General features: G+C 36.5%; 1 protein-coding gene across 4 annotated transcripts in view; it reads right to left on the reverse strand.

The window, feature by feature from the left end:
* Positions 1-20852, reverse strand: part of LOC118889654 (synaptojanin 2 binding protein) — a 93397-nt gene that overhangs the window by 23934 nt on the left and 48611 nt on the right. For all 4 annotated transcript variants that reach the window (XR_005018591.1, XR_005018590.1, XM_036841622.1 and 1 more), the window contains exon 4: positions 2940-3076. Coding sequence is in view for 2 of the 4 variants with exons in the window: in XM_036841622.1 (XP_036697517.1) it covers positions 2940-3076 (137 nt within the window). In the remaining 2 variants the exon portion in view is untranslated. The remainder of the gene's footprint in view (positions 1-2939; positions 3077-20852) is intronic.

A 20852-nucleotide genomic window follows, 5' to 3' on the forward strand; every position in this document is an offset into this window, starting at 1 on the left:
CATACAATTTTTTGCTTTAACTGTGGTTGTTATCAATCTATGAGTTTCCTATTTCTTGCCTTAGGAAAGGAGTAAACTGAGTTAAAATATGTTTTCTTGGATGATTAATAATTTTGGATTGCCTTAGGATAATCTAACATTATCTTAGGATAATGTAAGAGTTACTGGAGCACTAACTATAGGATAATACAAATACAGATGTATAAAATATAGAGAAAGAATGGGCTCAATTTAATAAGCACTGACCTCAGATTATACTCTGGATATTTTCATTTTCCCCCAAAATCTTGAAGTGAATTACAATTTGGGGGGAGGGGTCCTCTTTTTTTCATTAAAGTTGAAGGAAGAAAAAAGATAGATTATCTAGTTCCAATTAATCAAGCCAAACCAAAAAAGTTATAATTCATGCACAGAGCAAATAATTTACTAGATGCTTACTCTGTGCCAGCTACAGGCCTACATGCTGCGGATAGAGATGAGAAGACAAAGACTCTTCCTTAAAGGTACTTTGTCTAAAGGATTCTGTATATTTCAATGTCTCTGTAGCTGATTGGATGAGGGTTTCTGGTGGGTCTTCCCCATTGATCTAAGAGCACAGACTGGTCTTTCATTTTCTTTTAATTTTCCATGGCACCTGGCACAGTGCTCTGCAGGCCATAAAATACAATAGTTAATACATGTTGATGACTACTCAACTCTTTTATTCACCAAAGTAAGAATTGCGTTTGAAGAGAATATGAAATGCAGCTGACTAATGGCCCAATCCATGCCATTCTGTTATATAATAGGTTTGGTCAAAATGGAACATTAATCTGTAGCCTATAATAATCAGCTACATCACCCTGAAGTTATAAGTTTCATTAAACATGTAGAGTTCACTGAGAATTGACTATTCTTGACTATCTACCTCCCTTCATTTAGGTAGACACACAGGAGAAATAAGAAACCTAGATAGCTTAATTTATTTTCTTACAAAAATATAATTTCCCCGGGTTCTCTGATAACCTATATAAATATTAAAGCATTCTCACCATCACACACACACACAAATGAACTTTGGGTAAGGACTCTCCAACCCTCATCTCAACTTCAGATCTTTTCTTCTAGGTAATATCTGTTTTTGCTTCATGGTTGTCAGATACAACAGGGTCTTAAAAATCATTTACATTCATCCACAGTGATCACAAAAAATTAAATTTCACTTTTGATGAGAAAGGAGAAACTGCATGATAAATCATGCAGTTATTTAATTTTAGAACTTGAAATTAAGATAAAACATGGGCATTATTTAGGGAGAAATGGAAAGATTAAATTAATAGTCAATAATAACTCACCTGAAATCTAGACCACTTAATGATACTTCTGTTACCCAAAATGGATATGTACTAAGGAAAGGACATATTCTTAGTCTGATTATCTGGCAACAGTTAAAAGAAAGAGTTGGAGCAAATTTTACAACATGGAAAAATAACCATGTGAGGAAACTAGGGAATCCCATAAAGAATAAATGAGAATACAGGCTAATCAATAATTTAGCAGCATTTTACAGAGACTCCAAAGCCAATTATAAATGAGTACTTAAGTACATCAAAGAGATAAAGTGAGCTCAAGAATAGACGGAACCATTTAATGGTTAATACCTAACAAGTTCACTTAAGGATACAGTGGGAATAGGATGGTGAGGCGATATTTCTTAAGAAATAGGATCTAGAATTTGAATTTTGGAGCAAACTCTTGGCAGGGAAACTGGAGTCAGGGAATATAGCCCTAGATAGAATAGAGAATATGCTGGCCTTTTCCTCTTGCATAAGCTCCATCTTTTTCTCTTTCTCTGTCATCTTTTTTTCTCTCCGTTATCAGTCTTATATTATTGCCTTTTCTTTGCCTGGCATTTCTTCCTCTCTTCTTTCACATACTTTTTCCTTAATTGGCTAGAACATAATCTTGAATCAATGTCGTACATATATTTGTAGTATTTTATATCTTGTAGAGATCTTTGTAATAATTCTTTTATTTTGATAAAGTCAAGTCCTCTTTGCTAAAAATTTTAAAGACAAGTGAGCTCAGTTTTTTAGATATCTACTTTTCTTTTCATTGACATGTATCTCCTACCATACCTTTTTAAAAAACTTGAGTGGCCTTCAAATAATTTATTTTCTCTCTGAGGTGATGGCTCACATAAGAAAGGCTCCTTATCTTGGCTTGTGTCTAATAAATTCTCTCACATTGAGGTTTATGTCTTTTTGTTCCCTAATTCTACCCTTAATAGAAAAGACTAATTTCAATTTTTATACAGAACCATACATAAACTCTATTATTAAATAACCATGTAACTTTCTGTTTAGCATAACGAACCCTAGCTCCTCACTTATCTTTTAGGAGGCAATATAGTACATGGGTTAAGAGTAGAGGTTCCAAATTCACAGATCAAGTCCTCTGCCATACACTAGTTGAATGACCTTGAGCAAGCTGTTTGACCTCACCAAGCCTCAGCTTCCTTAGCTGCAAAATAGGCATAATAATTGTACCACTTCATAGGGTTGCTACAATATTAAATAAGTTTAAAGTTCTCAGCATATTGCTTGGCATAGAGTGCTCAAAACTTTCTAACCATTCTCATTTTTCAATAATTTACCTTTAACCAAAGCCTTTTGAGTAATATGGCTCTCTTCTTAACCCCTGTATTTTTCAAGTCCCTCTTCACCATGGAGCCTAGTTCCCAGTGTTCTGGAGAGAATGCAGTTATCTGTCAAAATATTAAACTGCATAGTTTCTAACTACATACTATACTTTAATCTTAACAACCCATTCTCAAGTTTTCCTTACTGTATTTCCTGATGCAAAAGGGCAGGCAGGAATCTTCCCAAGGAAGGAGTTGGGGGTAGGAACTAGGGTCTAGAGAGCCAGGGACAGTGAAGGAGGCGGAAGCCAGTTCTCACCGAGAGGATCTTATCACCCTCCTGGAGCCGCCCATCCAGGGCTGCAGCCCCGTTCTCTTTGATGCTGCTGACGAAGATGCCACTGTCATTGGAGACATACTGCTGATCTGTGCCACCGACGATGTTGAAGCCCAGCCCTAAGAAAATCATGGAGGAGTTGTAAAGGAGATAGGGGTGAAGAAGAAGGAAAGGGATTAGAGAAGATGAGGAGAAGGAGAAAGGAAAGGCCTTGTGGCAAGGGTGGGGGTTGGGGAGTGGGGGGGGTAGGAGGTGGGGAAGTTAAGACTGTGATGTAGTTGGTGGCTAGTCATGGGCAAGGTCAATGATTAGTATCACCAACAGAGGTCAAGAGTACCGCGAGTTGCCCACTCAGACCAGGCAGGACTAAAAATACAAACACAATGATCAACATGGTTAGGTGAATATAAAAAGAAAGATCTATACTGAGCTCAGTGAAAAAATAATGGTGATTCTTTTAAGATGTGCTTCTGCTCACATTTGATTTTGATTCTGTTGGTGGCATTCAGAGGACCCAAATCTTGACTTTCCTGCTTAGAAGAAGCTATGCTTTTAACTAATCAGCAAATGAACTGTTCCTTATTTAGTGGGAGAGAGACTCTTAAACAAACCATCCCCTCAATACTTCTCCTAACTTCAGGTGAGTTTGTGGATGGTGGTGCTTTGGAAGAAATGACCTTGGGAGTTCATTTTTTTTTTTTTCTAGTTTGAATTGAGGGGGCAGTACTGTAGGCGTTGGCAGAAAACCTGGGAACTAAAAAGGTAACTTATGCTTCATGACAGGACTAAATCACCAAATTCACTCTTCTTTCCTTTTATACCTCAAGTACAAATAACCACATCCTTGGGTACAGTGACTGCCAAGTTTTATTCACTATAGATAACTGATAACCTATTGATTAGCAACTACCAATTTCCCCCTTTTCCTAGCCCCCGACAATTACCATTGTATTCTTCACTTCAATGTGTGATTATTTTAAACATGGATAAAATTTCAGTTATGCAAGATGGAAGTTATGGAAATCTGACGTACATCATTGTGCCTTATAGATAACAACAGCCTTAATAGACACGTAAGAATCTGTTGAGAGTAGATCTCATTTAAGTGTTCTTACCACAATAAAATAAAATTGAATTAAAAAAAGAACGAAAATTGACTACCAAGGTAATTTTTCCATGGACCAAACACTAAGTTGTGGGAAGGACTTCTTTTTACAAAACCATTTATAAAGGGATTTTAGCTATGCAATAAGAAGAAATGAAAGAAAAGGGAACTTCCCTAGGGCTTTCTTTATGTCAGGTACTATAGAATTCAAAGCCACAGTGCAAAGAGAAAGGAGATAGTTAGGAAACAATTGAAAAACAAATATCTGGCGGCACAATTGGAAAAAACAGCCATAATCAGTAGCCTTCTACTGGTTTCAACAGAAAACAGATACTTAAAAAGGTGAGAGGAAAGCTTATAAGTGGACCTCACAGTATTAACATAAGCACTAGCGAATCGATCTATGATTTAAGGAAACACATGACCAAAGAAGGAAGCAGCAGGAAATGTCTAATTGAAATATCATACCTCGTAAACAGTGTACCTATAGCTAGAGAATGAAAAGAAGAATGCATAATAGAAAGAACTTCCACAGGAAGATGACTATTTCAACTTCTTTAAAGGGTAGGGTATGAAAATTTTATGTTACTAAATGGTTTCCCTCAGAAAACTCTTAATTTGAATCATAGTGGGTGGGAGGTATTGGAAAGGGGATGGGAGGTAGTTAATTTAGATCAGATGGAAAGGTAGGTGGACCTTGATTATAAAAGACTTTGAAATAACTTTAAGACTGTGACAGGTTTGAGCAAGGTGGTTGAGGCCAACCAGCCTCTCTCACTACTGGAAAAAACTATCTGGAGAAAATCTTTCAATGAAATCCAACATCCTCACCAAACACTAGAGCTGCCTCTGGGAATCCTGGGAACAGGAAGTATGTGTTAAGCAGCTGAATGCAATATAGTAATTAGGAAGAAAAGGGACTCTGCTACTGGTTATTTAAAGCTACAGAACAGTTATTAAAAAAAGGAGAGTGGATGGTGACCTAAATTGGAAGGAAATCCAAAACAGAGGGGATATGTGTATACGTATAGCTGATTCATTTTGCTGTACAGTAGAAACTAACACAACATTGTAAAGCAACTATACTCCAATAAAAATTAATTAAAAAAAAAAAAGGAGAGTGGAAAAAAATCTTACCAAAATTTTCTATAAACAAACAAGTGTAGTCTACTCCCCCCATCACATTATATAGGCATGTTTATAACCATGTTTATTGCTACTTCAATTGTAAATGAACCACACCAATTAATATGAGAACTTCCGGACTGACATGAAGTCCCTTTCTACGGTTACAACATTTACAAACTGAACTTATCTATAATTTGAAGCATCGCTGCAACAAACAGGAGTCGCCCAAGAAATGACTAGCAATACTACCAGTTTAAACCTGGGCCCCATGGATACCTACGTAATCCTCAGTCCACTTATTCATTAAAAATTATTGATCATTTACTGTGTGTCAGGCACTGCATTATATTCTGAGGAAAACATAAAGCTAAACTGGACAGTCCCTGCTTCAACAACAAATAGAAATTTATCCTTTTTCCTGTCCCTTTTAGATTTTGCAGAAGTAAATTAAAGTCAGAAGACCTAGCCACAAATTCAACTCCATAACTCACCTGGTATGCGGACTAAAACAAGTCAGTGTATCTCTGATCCTCAGCTTCTTCTTCTGTAACATAAGGATGATAAATTCTGTCCTCTCTACCTCAAAAGGTAGTTGTTAGCATCCAATAACATAAAATCTGAAAAAATCCTTTATAAACTATGTAGTGGTTGCTATATGGAGTAGCTGCACTAAGAGTAGTTGTCAATAAACTAGTAGTGCCTGCGACAACCCCAAACTAGATAGTCTGATGGAGAAAGGATGAATAAATATAAAGTACAAATGTGAAAAGTCTTGAAATATAGGAAGACAGAGAGATTAAAAAGTCCACCCATCTATTAATAAGACAAGAATGGATTGGAACTCAAACTTATTGAAATTAAGGATGTCTCTTACCTGTGACCCACACATCTCCCTCATGAGTAGTTTCTAGCAATGGTGGTATTTAAAATATGCAGTAACCAGGCCAGAACATGCACCCACCAGATGACAGCTAGAAACAACCAGAAGGGGAAGGGCTATCCCAGTATATAACTGCTGATTATTGGCTACGTCTTAGGAAAATCTTCTATAAGTAGGGTGGATCACATATCTTGATTTGTCTGGGAGTCTTGGTATACACCTGTTGTCTCTGTAATTAAAACAGTCCCCTTCAATGTCAAAAGCATCTCAGTTTGGACCAATGTGATAACCCTATCAAGGGTAATGTAAGAATATGTTAATTGCCTCATGTTTTGTGGTATTGAGGAACTGATGGTAATTTAGGTGTTCATCCTTTGGGACAGGGGTCCCCAACCCCCAGGCCGTGGACTGGTAGTTGTCCATGGTCCGTTAGGAAATGGACCGCACAGCAGGAGGTGAGCGGCGGGCAAGCGAGCAAAGCTTCATCTGCCGCTCCCCATCACTTGCGTTACCACCTGAACCATCCCCCCTCCCCCCCACCATCTGTGGAAAAATTGCCTTCCACGAAACCGGTCCCTGGTGCCAAAAAGGTGGGGGAGCGCTGCTTTGGGGAACAGGTAACTGAGAGATAATTAAAATTTAGAAGCACTGAATAATCATACACAGAGTAACAGAGTTTTAAAATGTAATGTTGATATTAATAGTATAAAATCTTCTTAAAAACACATTCATGCAGAACAGTATTACCTATTTACAAAAATGAATGCATATTTAAGGACATGTAAAGACACATTATCTGTGAGGGAAGGATACAGGGTGAGGTTTAGGGATGAAAGGTAAAAATAAAACCAAAGAGGGACCTTGCACGTACTGATGAGGACAATGTATTATGGAGCTGAAGAGTATAATTAATTCAGTTCTTGGCATCTACTATCCAAAAGGGGTTGAAGGGAGCGGGAGAAAGAAAAAGACGAGGACTCGATAGACTTTTTTAAAAAGTGAGTGAATGAAAACGTACTCCATAGTGAACCCTGGTTATAATGTGCCAATAAAATTTTAAAACGTGGCAAGATTAAAATGGATTGCTTGGCCTCTAATTTGGAAGAGAAGTCTAAACACAAAAAAGTACAGATGGCATAAGAATGACACCATCATAGGACTGGGAGAGAAAGAAAATGTGCCTAGTATAAGAGCCCTGTAAAATTAAACAAGACATGCCGTCTTGTGGACTCCTTCTGTCTCCAGGTCTGGATCTTGAGCTTGTTTACAAATAAGAGCAGCAACAGCAGCAGCAACAACTAATATTTATTAAGCGTTTAATACGTACCAGGTACTATGCTATGTACTCTATGTACATTATCTCATTTAGTCTTCTCAACAAACACATGAAGTGTTTATCACTCACATTTTACAGGTGAATTTAAAAAGTCAAGCAGGAAGAGATTAAGTAACTTTATAAAAGGTCACACAGTTAACTCTTTGCAAAGCCCAGACACTAAGTTAGGATGTTTGATTGCTAAGTGTAAGTTTCAAACCATTTTGCTGTACTGTATCTTTGTAGAAAATATGAACAACTGCTTTAGAAAAAAAGTCTGCAAAGTCAACTTGTTTTGGGGCTGGCTTGAATAAGCAATGCTGGGATAATGGTTGTAGAACAGTCCTCAGGAATAATATATTCCAGAGGAAGAATTGGTCATTCTGGAGTTCTGTCACCTTAGTCAGGGTCCCTATTGCTTACTATCATGATAGAGAAGGAAAAATCCTTCATTTCCTTCAGATTCTTCTCTTTAAAATCTAAAGGTTATAAGTAAAAGAGCAGTGTTTCACAATCTGTTATTCTGGAAAAAATAATTCATTAAAATGAAACAAAACTGTCCATTAACCCCAATGATGATAGCCACTGTTGAGTTAAGAACACTAGATTGACAAACTCTCTACTTTCCCCCTATCTACCTGCAGGGTTTTTCTATCCCAAGATAATCTCACCAATTTTCCCTAGACACCAGTCAAGCTCTATTGGTCACACAACCCACTATTCATCTAATCTTTTTGTGGTAAAATATATGTAACACAAAATCAAGCACCACTGGACAAACAACTTACTGTTTGTTTAGAGGTAAAATATATGCAACATAATATTTAACACTTTAACCATTTTAAAGTGTATGATTCAGTGGCATTAAGTACATTCACAATGTTGTGCAACCATCACCACTATCCATATCCAGAACTTTTTCATCATACCAAATAGAAATTCTATATACATTAAACAATAACTCCTCACTCCTCCCTCCCCCAGCCCCTGGTAACCTCTATTGTACTTTCTGTCGCTACGAGTTTGCCTATTCTATATACCTCATATAAGTGGAATTATAAAATATTTGTTCTTTGTGTCTTGCTTATTTCACTTAGCATAATGTCTTCCAGGTTCATCCATGTTGTAACAGGTATCAGAATTTCATTCCTTTTAAAGGCTGAATAATATTCCATTGCATGTACATACTACATTTTGTTTAGTCAACTGTCAACGGACATTTGGTTGTTTCAACATTTTTGCTATTATGAATAATGCTGCTATGAACACTGGTGTACAAGTGTCTGTTTGAGTTCCTGTTTTCAATTCTTTTTGGTATATATCCGGAATTGAATTGCTGGATCACATGGTAATTCTATGTTTAACAATTGGAGGAACTGCCCAACTATTTTCTAAAGCAGTTGTAGAAATTTAAATTCCAAAAAGCATTGCCCAAGGTTCCAATTTCTCCACATCCTCATCAATGTTTGTCATCTTCATTTTTGGGGGGTTTTGGGATAGTAGTCATTCTGATGAATGTGAAGCGGTATCTCACTGTGGTGTTGATTTGGATTTCCTGAAGGCAAGTGATGTTGAACATCTTTACATGAGTTTATTGCCCATTTATATATTTTTGAAGAAATGTCTCTTCAAGTTCTTTGCTTATTTTTGAATCTGGTTGTTTTGTTGTTGTTGTTGTTGAGTTGTAAGAGTTCTTTATATATTCTGGGTGTTAATCCATTATCAGATATATGGTTTGCAAATATCTTCTCCCATTCTGTGGGTTATCTTTCACTCTCTTTACAATGTCTTTTGAGTCATAAAATTATTAATTTTGGTAAAACCCAATTAATCTTTTTTCTTTTGTGCCTGTGCATTTGGTGTCATATCGAAAAAGTCATCACTGAATCCAAGGTCATGAAAAAATTTCCCTATCTTTTCTTCTAAGAGTTTTAATCTTAGCTCTCATATTCAGGTGTTTGATGCATTTTTAGTTAATTTTTGTATATGATGTAGGGCAAGGATCCAAATTCATTCTTTTCCATGTGGATATCAGTTTTCCCAACATCATTTGTTGAAAAGACTGTCTTTCCCCTCACTGAATGGTCTTGGTACCCTTTCAAAAATCATTTGGCCATATACGAGAGGGCTTATTTCTGGGCTCTCTATTCTGTTCCACAGCTCTATATATCTGTCCTTATGTCAGTACCACACTGTTTTGAATACTGCAGTTTTGTACAAGTTTTGAAATCAGGATGTTGTGAGTCCCTCAACTTTGTTGTTCGTTTTCAAGATTACTCTGGCTATTAGGGAGTCCTTTGAGATTTCATATGAGTTTTAGGATGGGGTTTTCTATTTCTGCAAAAAGGCAGATGAGATTTTGATAAAGATTGCACTGAGTCTGCAGATCGCTTTGGATAGTACTGTCACCTTGACAATATTAACTCTTCTAATCCATGAACGTGGAATGTATTTCCACTTATTCATGCCTTTAACTTCTTTCAGCCAAATTTTGTAGTTTTCAATGTACAAGTTTTTGTCTCCTTGGTTACATTTATTTATGAGTATTTTATTATTTTTGATGCTATTGTAAATGGAAATGTTTACTTAACATCCTTTTCAGATTGCCCATGTATAGACACTCAACTAATTTTATGTGTTGATTTTGTATCTTGCAACTTTGCTAAGTTTATTATTAATTCTAAGTTTTTTTGGTGGAACCTTTAGAGTTTTCTACATATAAGATTGTATCATTTGTGAACAGAGACCATTTACTTCTTCCTTTCCAATTTGTATGCCTTTGATTTCTTTTTCTTGCCTAACTGTTCTGGATAGAATTTCCAACACTATGTTGAATAGAAGTGGTGAAAGCAAGCATACTTGTCTTGTTCCTGATCTTAGAAGAAAAGCTTTCAATCTTACATCATTGACTATGACGTACCCATATATGGATTCTTCATATATGACCTTTATCATGTTGAGGAAGTTCCTTCTATTCCTAGTTTATTGAGTGTTTTTAACGTGGAAAGGTGTTGAATTTTCTCAAATCCTTTTTCTGTATATTGAGATGATCATGTGGGCTTTTTTTCCTTCATTCTATTAATATGTTGTATCACATCAACCAGTTTTCTTATATTGAACCATCTTTGCACTCTTGGAATAAACTGCACTTTGTCATGGTATATAATCCTCTTAATAGGCTGCTGAATTAAAACCATGTAGCTCTATGATCACCATAGCTTTCTGCGTGGAGACAATTTCTAAATCACCACCACAGGGAGTAAGACCCAAATAGAATCTAGCAGCTTCACTGGTTGGAGGAAATGGGGATGAGAGTTTGGGGAGGGTGAGGTTGCTGGAAGTTGCAGGGCAAAGTTCTGGAAAGGAGGAAGTTAGACAAAAAAAAAAAAAAAAAAGAGCTCCAGGTATTTGCATGAGTCTTTCCAAGAGGCCATGTATACATTGAGTGGAACTCCACAAGGCTAGACAAATAAAAACTAGTAAGTTATAGGCTGAACAATTCTCAGAGTTCACGCAAGGCAGGGAGACTTTCAAATTTTGACCAACCAGAATCGAAATCCTCAGTGATTCACTAGGAAATTCAGTGGAGACCCACTTAGAACATTTGGAGGGCTCAAGTATCGCTGAAGTGAATGCTACTTTCGACTCACCCTAGAAAAGCTTACAAACAGGTCTAAAGAGGTGAAACTGACCTGCAAGTTACTTAACTGCCTACCAAAACAAATTCAACAATGTAATATTAAAAATGTTAATGTAAGAAAACAAACTGCAGACACTGAACAATGTAACAAACACAACATCCAGAATCTAATTAAAAATTTTTAACATGCTAAGAAGCAAGAAAACATGACCTAGAATCAAGAAAATAACTGGTCAATAGAAACAACCAGAAATAATAGAAGTTGAAACTAGCAGACAAGGATGTTTAAAAGGCTATTGTAACTATGTGGAAATAATTAAAGGAAGTCAAACATAATGAGAAAATGGAAGTTTTTCCCCCAGTCTTGAAGTCGACTTCATTTTGAGCTGATTTTTGTGCATGGTGTAAGACAGTAGGCCAGTTGCATTCTTTTGCATGTGGCTGTCCAGTTTTTCCAACATTTTTTATTGAAGATACTATCCTTCCTCCACTGTATACGCTTAGCTCCTTTGTCATAAATTAATTGACCATATATGCATGGGTTTATTTCTGGGCTCTCTATCCTGTTCTACTGATGAAAATGGAAGATTTTTTTAGGAAAATGAAACTTATAGGTTTGAAAACTAGAATATCTGAAAGGAAAAATACACTAGATGTGAGTAACAACAGATTTGATACCACAGAATAAAAGATAAGTGAGAAGACATAATAGGGAAACCACAGTAACATGTGGGATAACAGGACATGGTTTAATATATATGTAACTAGAGTTCCAGAAGGAGAGGAAAAAAGGGAGATAGAAAAAAATGTCTGAAGAAAACAATTGGCTCAAATTTGATGAAAATATAAACAGATCGAAGAAGCTCAACAAGCCCCAACCAGGATAAATACAAAAGAAAAAAACAGTAAGACATATCATAATCACATTGCTCAAAACCATGTATAAAGAGAAAATCTTAAAAGTAGTTCACAGGGAAAAAGGACACCTTAAGTACAAAGGAGTAAAGCTAAGAATGACAATAGACTTCTCCTCAGAAACTATGCAAGCCATAAGTCAATGAAGCATCATCTTTAAAATGCTAAAAGAAAAATACAAGTTAACTTATAATTCTATGTCCAGTGAATACAGCCTTCAAAAAGTAAGGCAAAATAAACACTTTGTCAGCAAAACAAAAGCTGACAGAATGTGTCTTAAGCAGATTTACATTATGATAAATATTAAAGGAAATTCTTCAGGCAAAAACAAAATACTGAATGGAAACTTTGATCTCTATGAAGGAATGAATACCACCAGAAATCATAAATACATGGGTAAATGCAACTTAAAATTAAAAGAATGAACATAGATATACTAAGCAGCTGGACTAACCGTATTAATAAAAAGTAAACTTTGCAAAAAGGAGTATTACAAGGGATAAAAAGGGGCATTTCCTACTAAAAAAGGAGTCAATTCATAAGAAGACAAAACACTAGATATGAATGTATCCAATAACAGAATTTGAGTATCAATGAAACAAAAACTGAAATGAGAAAAAGGCAAGTCAAAAAGGACTATTGTAGATTTCAACATTTCTCCCTCAGTAATTGATAGAACAAGTAAACAGAAAAGTCAGCAAAAATATAGAACACTTGAACAACACTAAGAATGAACTTGACCTAATTTACATTTACAGAACAACATACTCAGCAACTATAAAATAAACATTCTTTTGTAGTGCAAAGGGAATGTTCACAAGGATTGATGGTAGGTCGAGAAAGTAAGTCTCAATAAATTTCAAGACAGAAATGAATTAGAAATCAACAAAAATAACTATATTAGTCTTCTTGGGCTGACATAACAAAATACCACAGACTGAGTGACTTAACAGAAATTCTGTTCTGGAGGCTAAGGAAGTCCAAGATCAAAGTACCAGCAAGACAGATTTCATTCTAAGGTCTCTTCTCTGAACTTGTAGGTGGCCACCATCTTGCTCTCTGGTCCTATGACTGCTTTGTTATACACAAAGAGAGAGTGAGCTCTCTGGGTCTCTTTCTATAAGGACACTAATTCTATAGGATCGGGGCCCCATCATCATAACTTCATTTAACCTTAATTACTTCAGTAAAGGCCCTGCCTCCAAATGCAGTCACATTAGAGATTAGGGCTTCAACATGTGAATTTTGGAGGGACACAAACATTGTCCTCAACAATAAGATATCTAAAAAATCCCTAAATGTTTGGAAAACAAATAACCTATGAGTTAAAGATGAAATTATAAGGGAAAATAGAAAACATTTTAGCTGAATGACAAATCAAAATATATTAAAAATTGTGGGAAACAATAAAAAACTAAATAAATGAAGATACACCATGTCCTGGACTAGACGTCTTAGCACTTTTAAGATACAATTCTCTCTAAATCAAAATGGATTTTTATTTATTTATTTATATTTTTAAAATTGACGTATAGTTCATTTACAATGTTGTGTTAATTTCTGCTGTACAGTAAAGTGATTCAGTTATACATATATATACATATATATATATATATATATATATATATATACACATTCTTTTTCATATTCTTTTCCATTATGGTTTATCACAGGATATTGAATATAGCTCCCTGTGCTATACAGTGGGATCTTGTTGTTCATCCATTCTATGTATAACAGTTTGCATCTGCTAATCCCAAACTCACAATCTATCCCTCCCCTCCCCTCCCTCCCCCTTGGCAACCACAAGTCTGTTCTCTATGTCTATGAGTCTGTTTCTGTTTCGTAGATAAGTTCATTTGTGTCATATTTTAGCTTCCACATATAAGTGATAGCATATGGTATTTGTCTCTTTCTGACTTACTTCACTTAGTATGATAATCTCTAGATCCATCCATGGTGCTGCAAATGGCATTATTTCATAAAATGGATAATTTTAATGTAATCCCAATCAAAATCCAACAGAGATATATTTGTAGAAACTGACAAGCTGGTTCTAAAATTTACATGGAAATTAATATTCTGGGGTTTTTTTTTTGAAACTTATATTATTAAAGTTCTAGAATAGTCAAAACATTTTTGAAAAGAAACATAAAATTGGAAGACTCACACTTTATTTCAAGGTTTACTATAAAGCTACATTTGTCAACATACTATGGTATTTGTATAGAGAAAGACAGGCTAATGGAATCAAATTGAGATCAATATTGGGCCCACATATAAATGGTCAACTGATTTTTGATACAGATAATGTATTTCAATGGTGAAAGGATAATGTTTTCAATAAGTGTTGGGACAACTGTGTATCTATATGAGATAGAGATAAAAATGAATGATTAACCTCAAACACATGCAAAATAAATTAATTTGAAATGTATCTTGGAACTAAATGTAAAAGCTAATCTATAACATTTCTATTAGAAAACATAGAAGAAGATGTTCTTTACTTTGGGGTACTTAAGATTTCTTAGACATTACACAAATAGCACAACCATAAAAGAAAAAAAAAAAAAAACTCGACAAACTGTTCTTCATAAAACTTAAAGCCTTCTACTCTTCAAAACACAAACCCTACTTCCCAAAAAGGAAAGGCAAGCCAAACCGAAAGAAAATATCTGCAACACATATACATGACAAAGGACTTGTGCCCAGAATATATAAAGAACTCTTACAATCTGATAATAAGAAAACAAACAATCCAATAAAAATGGGTAAATGACTTAAACAAATACTTCAGAATATATATGAATGGCCAATAAACATATAAAATACGCTCATCATCATTAGTTATCTGGGAAATGCAAATAAAAAACCACTCCACAACCCCTACGATGGCTAAAATAAAAAGGAATGATAATATCAAATGTTGGCAAATGTTGGATGTGAGATAACTGCAACTGTCATACATGGCTGATAGAATTGTAAAATGACACACGTACTTTGAAAAAGTTTGGCAGTTTCTTTTAAAGCTAAACACACACTTACCCATAAAACCCACCAAACCCACTCCCAATTATTAGGTATTTAACCAAGGCAAATTAAAACACGTGTTTACACAAAGAGTTGCATATGAATACTCACAGCAGATTTATTTTTAATAATCAAAACCCAGAAACAACCCAAAAGTCCATTAATAGGTAAATGCATAATCATAATGTGGTATATTGTGGTATATTTACACAATGAAATACTACTCAGTAATAACAAATAAATGCATAGATGACTGAAAGAAGCCTAAATACACTCTATATGATCCCATTTCTATGACGGTCTATATTAGGCAAAACTGATCTACTGTGATAGAAATCAGATCAGTGGTTGCCTAGAGGATGGGGTGAAATGGCCCACTGCAGGAACACACAGAGAATTTTCTAAAGTGATGAGTCATGATTACACATGTGTATATTATTTGTCAAACTTCTTAGAACTTTACACTTAAAATGAATGCACTTTATTACAAGTCAATCATACTGCAATAAAATTGATTTAAAAATGAATCTGGTAATTCTTAGGTGCAAAAATGCAAGTATCCTAAGCAACTATCATTGACTCTTATTATTAATCAATAATAAAAGACAGTCTAAAGTTACCTGAAGCACCAATTATTTGGTGATAATTGGGCAAAAAATGTGATTACAGTACCCTACTTCTCACACAGTATCTTTTCATTGCAAATATGATAAAATGATTTTTTTAAAATTCTAAGCACAGTCTCAAGATGTTAATGTGAATGAAAGTTGAAAGTTAAAAAGAACTGAAAAATGCTGATATAGAAGATGAAGTTTAAACTCAAAATCCTCATAACCTACCTTTCTAGCCAGCTTTGGACCCTCTCTGCTCTACACTATACAGTAACAACAAAATTTAATAATTGCCCTCACCAAAGAAGATATACAGATGTCAAATAAGCACATGAAAAGATGCTCCACATCGTATGTCATCAGGGAAATGCAAATGAAGACAACAATCGGATACCACTACTCACCTATCAGAACAGCCAAAATTCAGGACACTGATAACACCAAATGCTGGTGAGGATGTGGAGTTACAGGAACTTTCACTGACTGCTGGTGGGAATGCAAAATGGTACAGCCACTTTTGAAGACAGTTTGGCAGTTTCTTACAAAACTAAACATACTCTTACCATATGATCCAGCAATTGCGTTCCTTGGTATTTACCCAATCGTGTCAAAAACTTATGTCCGGGCTTCCCTGGTGGCGCAGTGGTTGAGAGTCTGCCTGCTAATGCAGGGGACACGGGTTCGAGCCCTGGTCTGGGAAGATCCCACATGCCGCGGAGCAACTGGGCCCGTGAGCCACAACTACTGAGCCTGCGCATCTGGAGCCCGTGCTCCGCAACAAGAGAGGCCGCGATAGTGAGAGGCCCGCGCACCGCGATGAAGAGTGGCCCCCGCTTGCCGCAACTAGAGAAAGTCCTTGCACAGAAACGAAGACCCAACACAGTCAAAAATAAAATTAAATAAATAAATAAATAAATAAAAACCTTTAAAAAAAAAAAAAAAAAAAAAAAAAACTTATGTCCACACAAAAACCTATACATGGATATTTACAGCAACTTTATTCATAATTACCCAAACTCAGAGGAACCAAAACTCCTTCAGTAGATGAATGGATAAAGTGTAGTACATCCAGAGAATGGAATATTATTTAGCACTAAAAAGAAATGGACTATCAAGCCATGAAAAGATGTGGGGATCCTTAAATGCATATTACTCAGTGACAAAAGCCAATCTGGAAAGGCTACATACTGTATGATTTCAACTATATGACACTCTGGAGAAGGCAAAGATCAGTGGTTACCAGGGTTAGGAGGGAAGAGAGGGATATATAGGTGAAGCACAGAGGATCTAAGGTAGTGAAAATACTCTGCATGATACCATAATGATGGACATAGGTCATTATACATTTGTACATTCCCATAGAATGTACAACACCAAGAGTGAACCCTAATATGAACTATGGACTTTGGGTATTTACAATGTGTCAATCAATGTAGGTTCATCAATTGTAACAAACCTACCGCTCTGGTGGGGGATGTCAATAATGGGGGAGGCTATGCATATGTGGGGATGGGGGATATGGGAAATCTCTGTACCTTCTCAATTTTGCTGTGAAACAAAAACTGCTCTAAATAAATAAAGTCTAAATTAAAAAAAATAATAATTACCACCTCCCTGCTTGTCACCCTTCCACACACACAGCTGTTCCATGTCTCCAAGATTTTCGATGTCTTCTTCCTTTTGCCTAGAAACACATTTCACTTAAATTACTTGCTTAATTAACTCTTTACACTATTGCAGTAATTATCAATAGTTCCAATGATGAATAAAGCTGCTATAAACATCCATGCACAGGGGATTGGCTGTTTTTCATTTTTGTATCTCCTGTGCCCACACAGTACCTAGGACACATACAAACCTCAGTTGGTGGCAAGCGACTGTTAAAGCCACTGGAAGTAACACCTAAGCCAGGAATTCCTAACATTTCTAATTCTGGGGAAATGCGGCAAGGTTAATAACGTCTCTGTGAGCCTCTAGCAGGCTTTTTCATAACCTGAAAAAGAAGGCACAAAAGAAAAGGAGGGAAATATAGAAGGGGAAGCCCAATGTCCCTAAAATGCCTATGACATAGGTTAGCCTGCCTTTCCTGGATGACTCAACTCTTGCTCCTCTGAAATCTATTTTCCACACAGCAGCAGTAATGACAGGCACCATTAAATTAATTAAATGAGTTATCTTTGGTAAACTGCTTAGAAGAGTGCCTGATACAGAATCAACACTATAAAAGTATCTGTAACACAAAACAAAACAAAACCCCCATTTAATTCTCACAACAAGTCTGAATAGGTGCTATTAATACTCTCATTTTATAGCTAAGGAAATCAAAGTACAGAGAAGTGAGGTAACTTGCCCAAGGCACATAGCTAGTAACACAGGCATTCTGGCTCTTAATCACTATGCTCTACTACTCGCTGCAATTATATTAAAATTCAGTTCTCTTTGCAGCCACAGTGCCTAGCACAGAAACTTGCCCTACAGTCACTGCTCAATAAATGTGTAGATTGAAAGAAAGAATGAATGAATGATTCAAAAAAGTGATTCAAGAGGTTAAATGACTAGGCATCTTTTCACCCAAAACTATTATATTCTCTGGAGACTCTCTGGTCCAAAGATGAAATATGTCAGTTGTTATTTGTTACTTCTCCCAAAAGAGAGTAACATGACAAAGAGAGAAAGAGGGAAACTCTTAAACCTCAAAGAAACAGAAAGATAGCGCAGCAACAAAAAATGTATTACGCCCATGGTCAGTCCCTGTCCATCCTGGTGCCCCATCTGATGGAGGCGACAAAGAATATGGCCTGTGTGAATGAAAAAAATATTGCCTGCAACACTGTAAACAAAGGTTGTTGCAACCATCAAGCCATCACATTACAGCTGCCCGCGACAGTGAGCCCTGAGGAAACTCAGGAGTGAAACGGCATGCCGGTCATCAAGCAGTCAGCCACCGCAGCCACCTCCAGTGATGTACCCTGAGCAGACTCAGGGTGAGAAAGCACAGCATACTGGCCCTGGATAGCTGAGGTGCCTATCAAAGGAATGATTTCAATGAGCCCAGACTTTTGCATCTTCCCATACACAGAAAAGCACTAAATTCCTTAACTTGAGCTGTCTGGTTTTCTTTACTTAACAGGAATCTTTTGATGTTCTGACTACCTGGTCTTTGTTGCAAAAACTCCTATGTATCCTGGCTCCTCCCTCACCCCTTCAGAGCAGACTCTCAGAGCTTCCGAGAGGCTGCGTCCCAGGCTTAAGTCCAGTTTCGTCTGCTAAATAAAACATAACTCTCAACTTTTAGGTTGTGCTTTTTTTTTTTTCAGTCAATACCGACCAAAGATGTTTCAGGCAGTACGTGCCAGGATGTACATCAGGGCCTCTTTTTATTGCTCCTAAGCTTCTCTTTCAAATATCTAGGTGGGCATTTGATCTACCTATTCCTCATCCCTCCAGAATTTGGCTTCTCCAGCTGGCTCTCCTGTGGACTTGATGGTTTATTGCAACCAGATTACAACTAGTTATACTAATTATCGTTTTAATTTGTTCTCTTTGTTTCCAAATTATTTGTGCTTTTTGTCTCTCTGCTGCACTATGACTTTGTTAACGTTACTAGCCGTATTACTTATATCCTGTCTATTTTATAAGATTGTTGTCTCCTGCATTACCCCAGGCCCCCCAAAAAATTAGTGATGTCTTGAGAGTTAAACCTATATAACTCTATATAGAATAATTGTAATAGTGCAACTCTAGGTATGGGAAGAAGCAACAAGGGAAAACATTTCCTGGATCATAATAAACTAGTAAGACAGGGGGATCCAGAGAATTTTAAATTATCAACAGGGCCTAATCCAGAAATTGGCACCTTGAGTGGCATATCAACAGAATCTTTGCCTGATCTAGGAATGAGCCTTCCTAGCACTGTGGGACAAAAATCAGTCATGAAATGTCTCCCAAATGTTGGTCGAATTTATGACCAAGGGGAGGGACTGTATGTGAAAAGTGTTGCCTGCCATTTTGGTGAACAAAGGATGTGGCAGCCATCAGGCCATCACATTACAGCTGTTCCTGACAGTGCGCCCTGAGGGAACTCAGGATGGAGACAAAGGGGCTGACCCACTGCCAAGCCCTGAGCCACTGCAGACACGCCCAGTGGTGCACCAGGAGGGGACTCAGGATGGGAAAGAACAGGATACTGGCCCTAGATAGCTAAGGTGTGTATCAAAGGAACGATTTCAATAACCCAGACTTGCATCTTTCCATACATACAAAAGCCCTAAATTCCCTAACTTGAGATATCTGGTTTTCTATCATTAATGGTAATCTTTTGATGTTCTGACTACCTGGCCTTTGTCTCAAAACCCCTATATATTCTGGCTCCTCCCTTACCTCTTGGGAGCAGTCCCTCAGAGGTATCTGAGAGGCTGTCTTCTGGGCTTGAAGTCCTCAGAAAGAATGCCAAATAAAACATTTAGATTGTGCATTTTCTCAACATTTAGATTGTGCATTTTCTTCAGTCGACAGCATCCTTACTCTCTCACTCCAGGATAAGCCCTTTTGCAAGCACTGAATTTGTTATGTCCGGTCTCTACTAGATCATGCCTCTACTTGTTCCCTTGCTTTCAAAATGTTTTGATCTCTTAATTTTTGCCTGATATTACAATTTGTACCCTGTTGCCCTCTTTTCAATTTTCTCTTATTCTGCTGCTTCTTGCCCAATATATGGTAAGCTGTACATAGCAACAGGCATGAAAACACCATAGTTTTGTACAAGGGGAGAATGACATTATCTAATTCGTTTCTAAGACACTTCCTAAAGGCATTGATATTTCCTTTGGTCTTTTGTCTGAAATGTTCCACTGAGTCTGACTCTACTGGGAACATATCTTATGAAGGTCCATAAGTCTTTGGATATTCTACCTCTTGAGGATAGTTAGCACATGCCTACCATAATTATCCTCCCACTGAACTGCAAAATTCTTAAAATAGGGATCATTTCTTATTCTTTATCCTAGTATCAATGATTCCTAATCATAGTGTACATAGTAAACACTAAATGAATATTTTTAAAAACAGCTTCCCTTTATTTCTGAGCCTCCTGAAACCAAGTTTGTTCTGATTCAATCAATCAAGTATAGATAGTTTTCCTCAATAAATAATTTTGCATTTACTCAAATACAATCATTGGCTACTTTGTTGCCTAGTCACATGGCTTTACAAAATGTTTCTATAGTTGAGCATCTATCAGCTTGCCTTTCTACTTCTATCTTGAAAAAATTC

The sequence above is a fragment of the Balaenoptera musculus genome, chromosome 2, assembly GCF_009873245.2.
Source record: "Balaenoptera musculus isolate JJ_BM4_2016_0621 chromosome 2, mBalMus1.pri.v3, whole genome shotgun sequence".
NCBI lineage: Eukaryota > Metazoa > Chordata > Mammalia > Artiodactyla > Balaenopteridae > Balaenoptera > Balaenoptera musculus.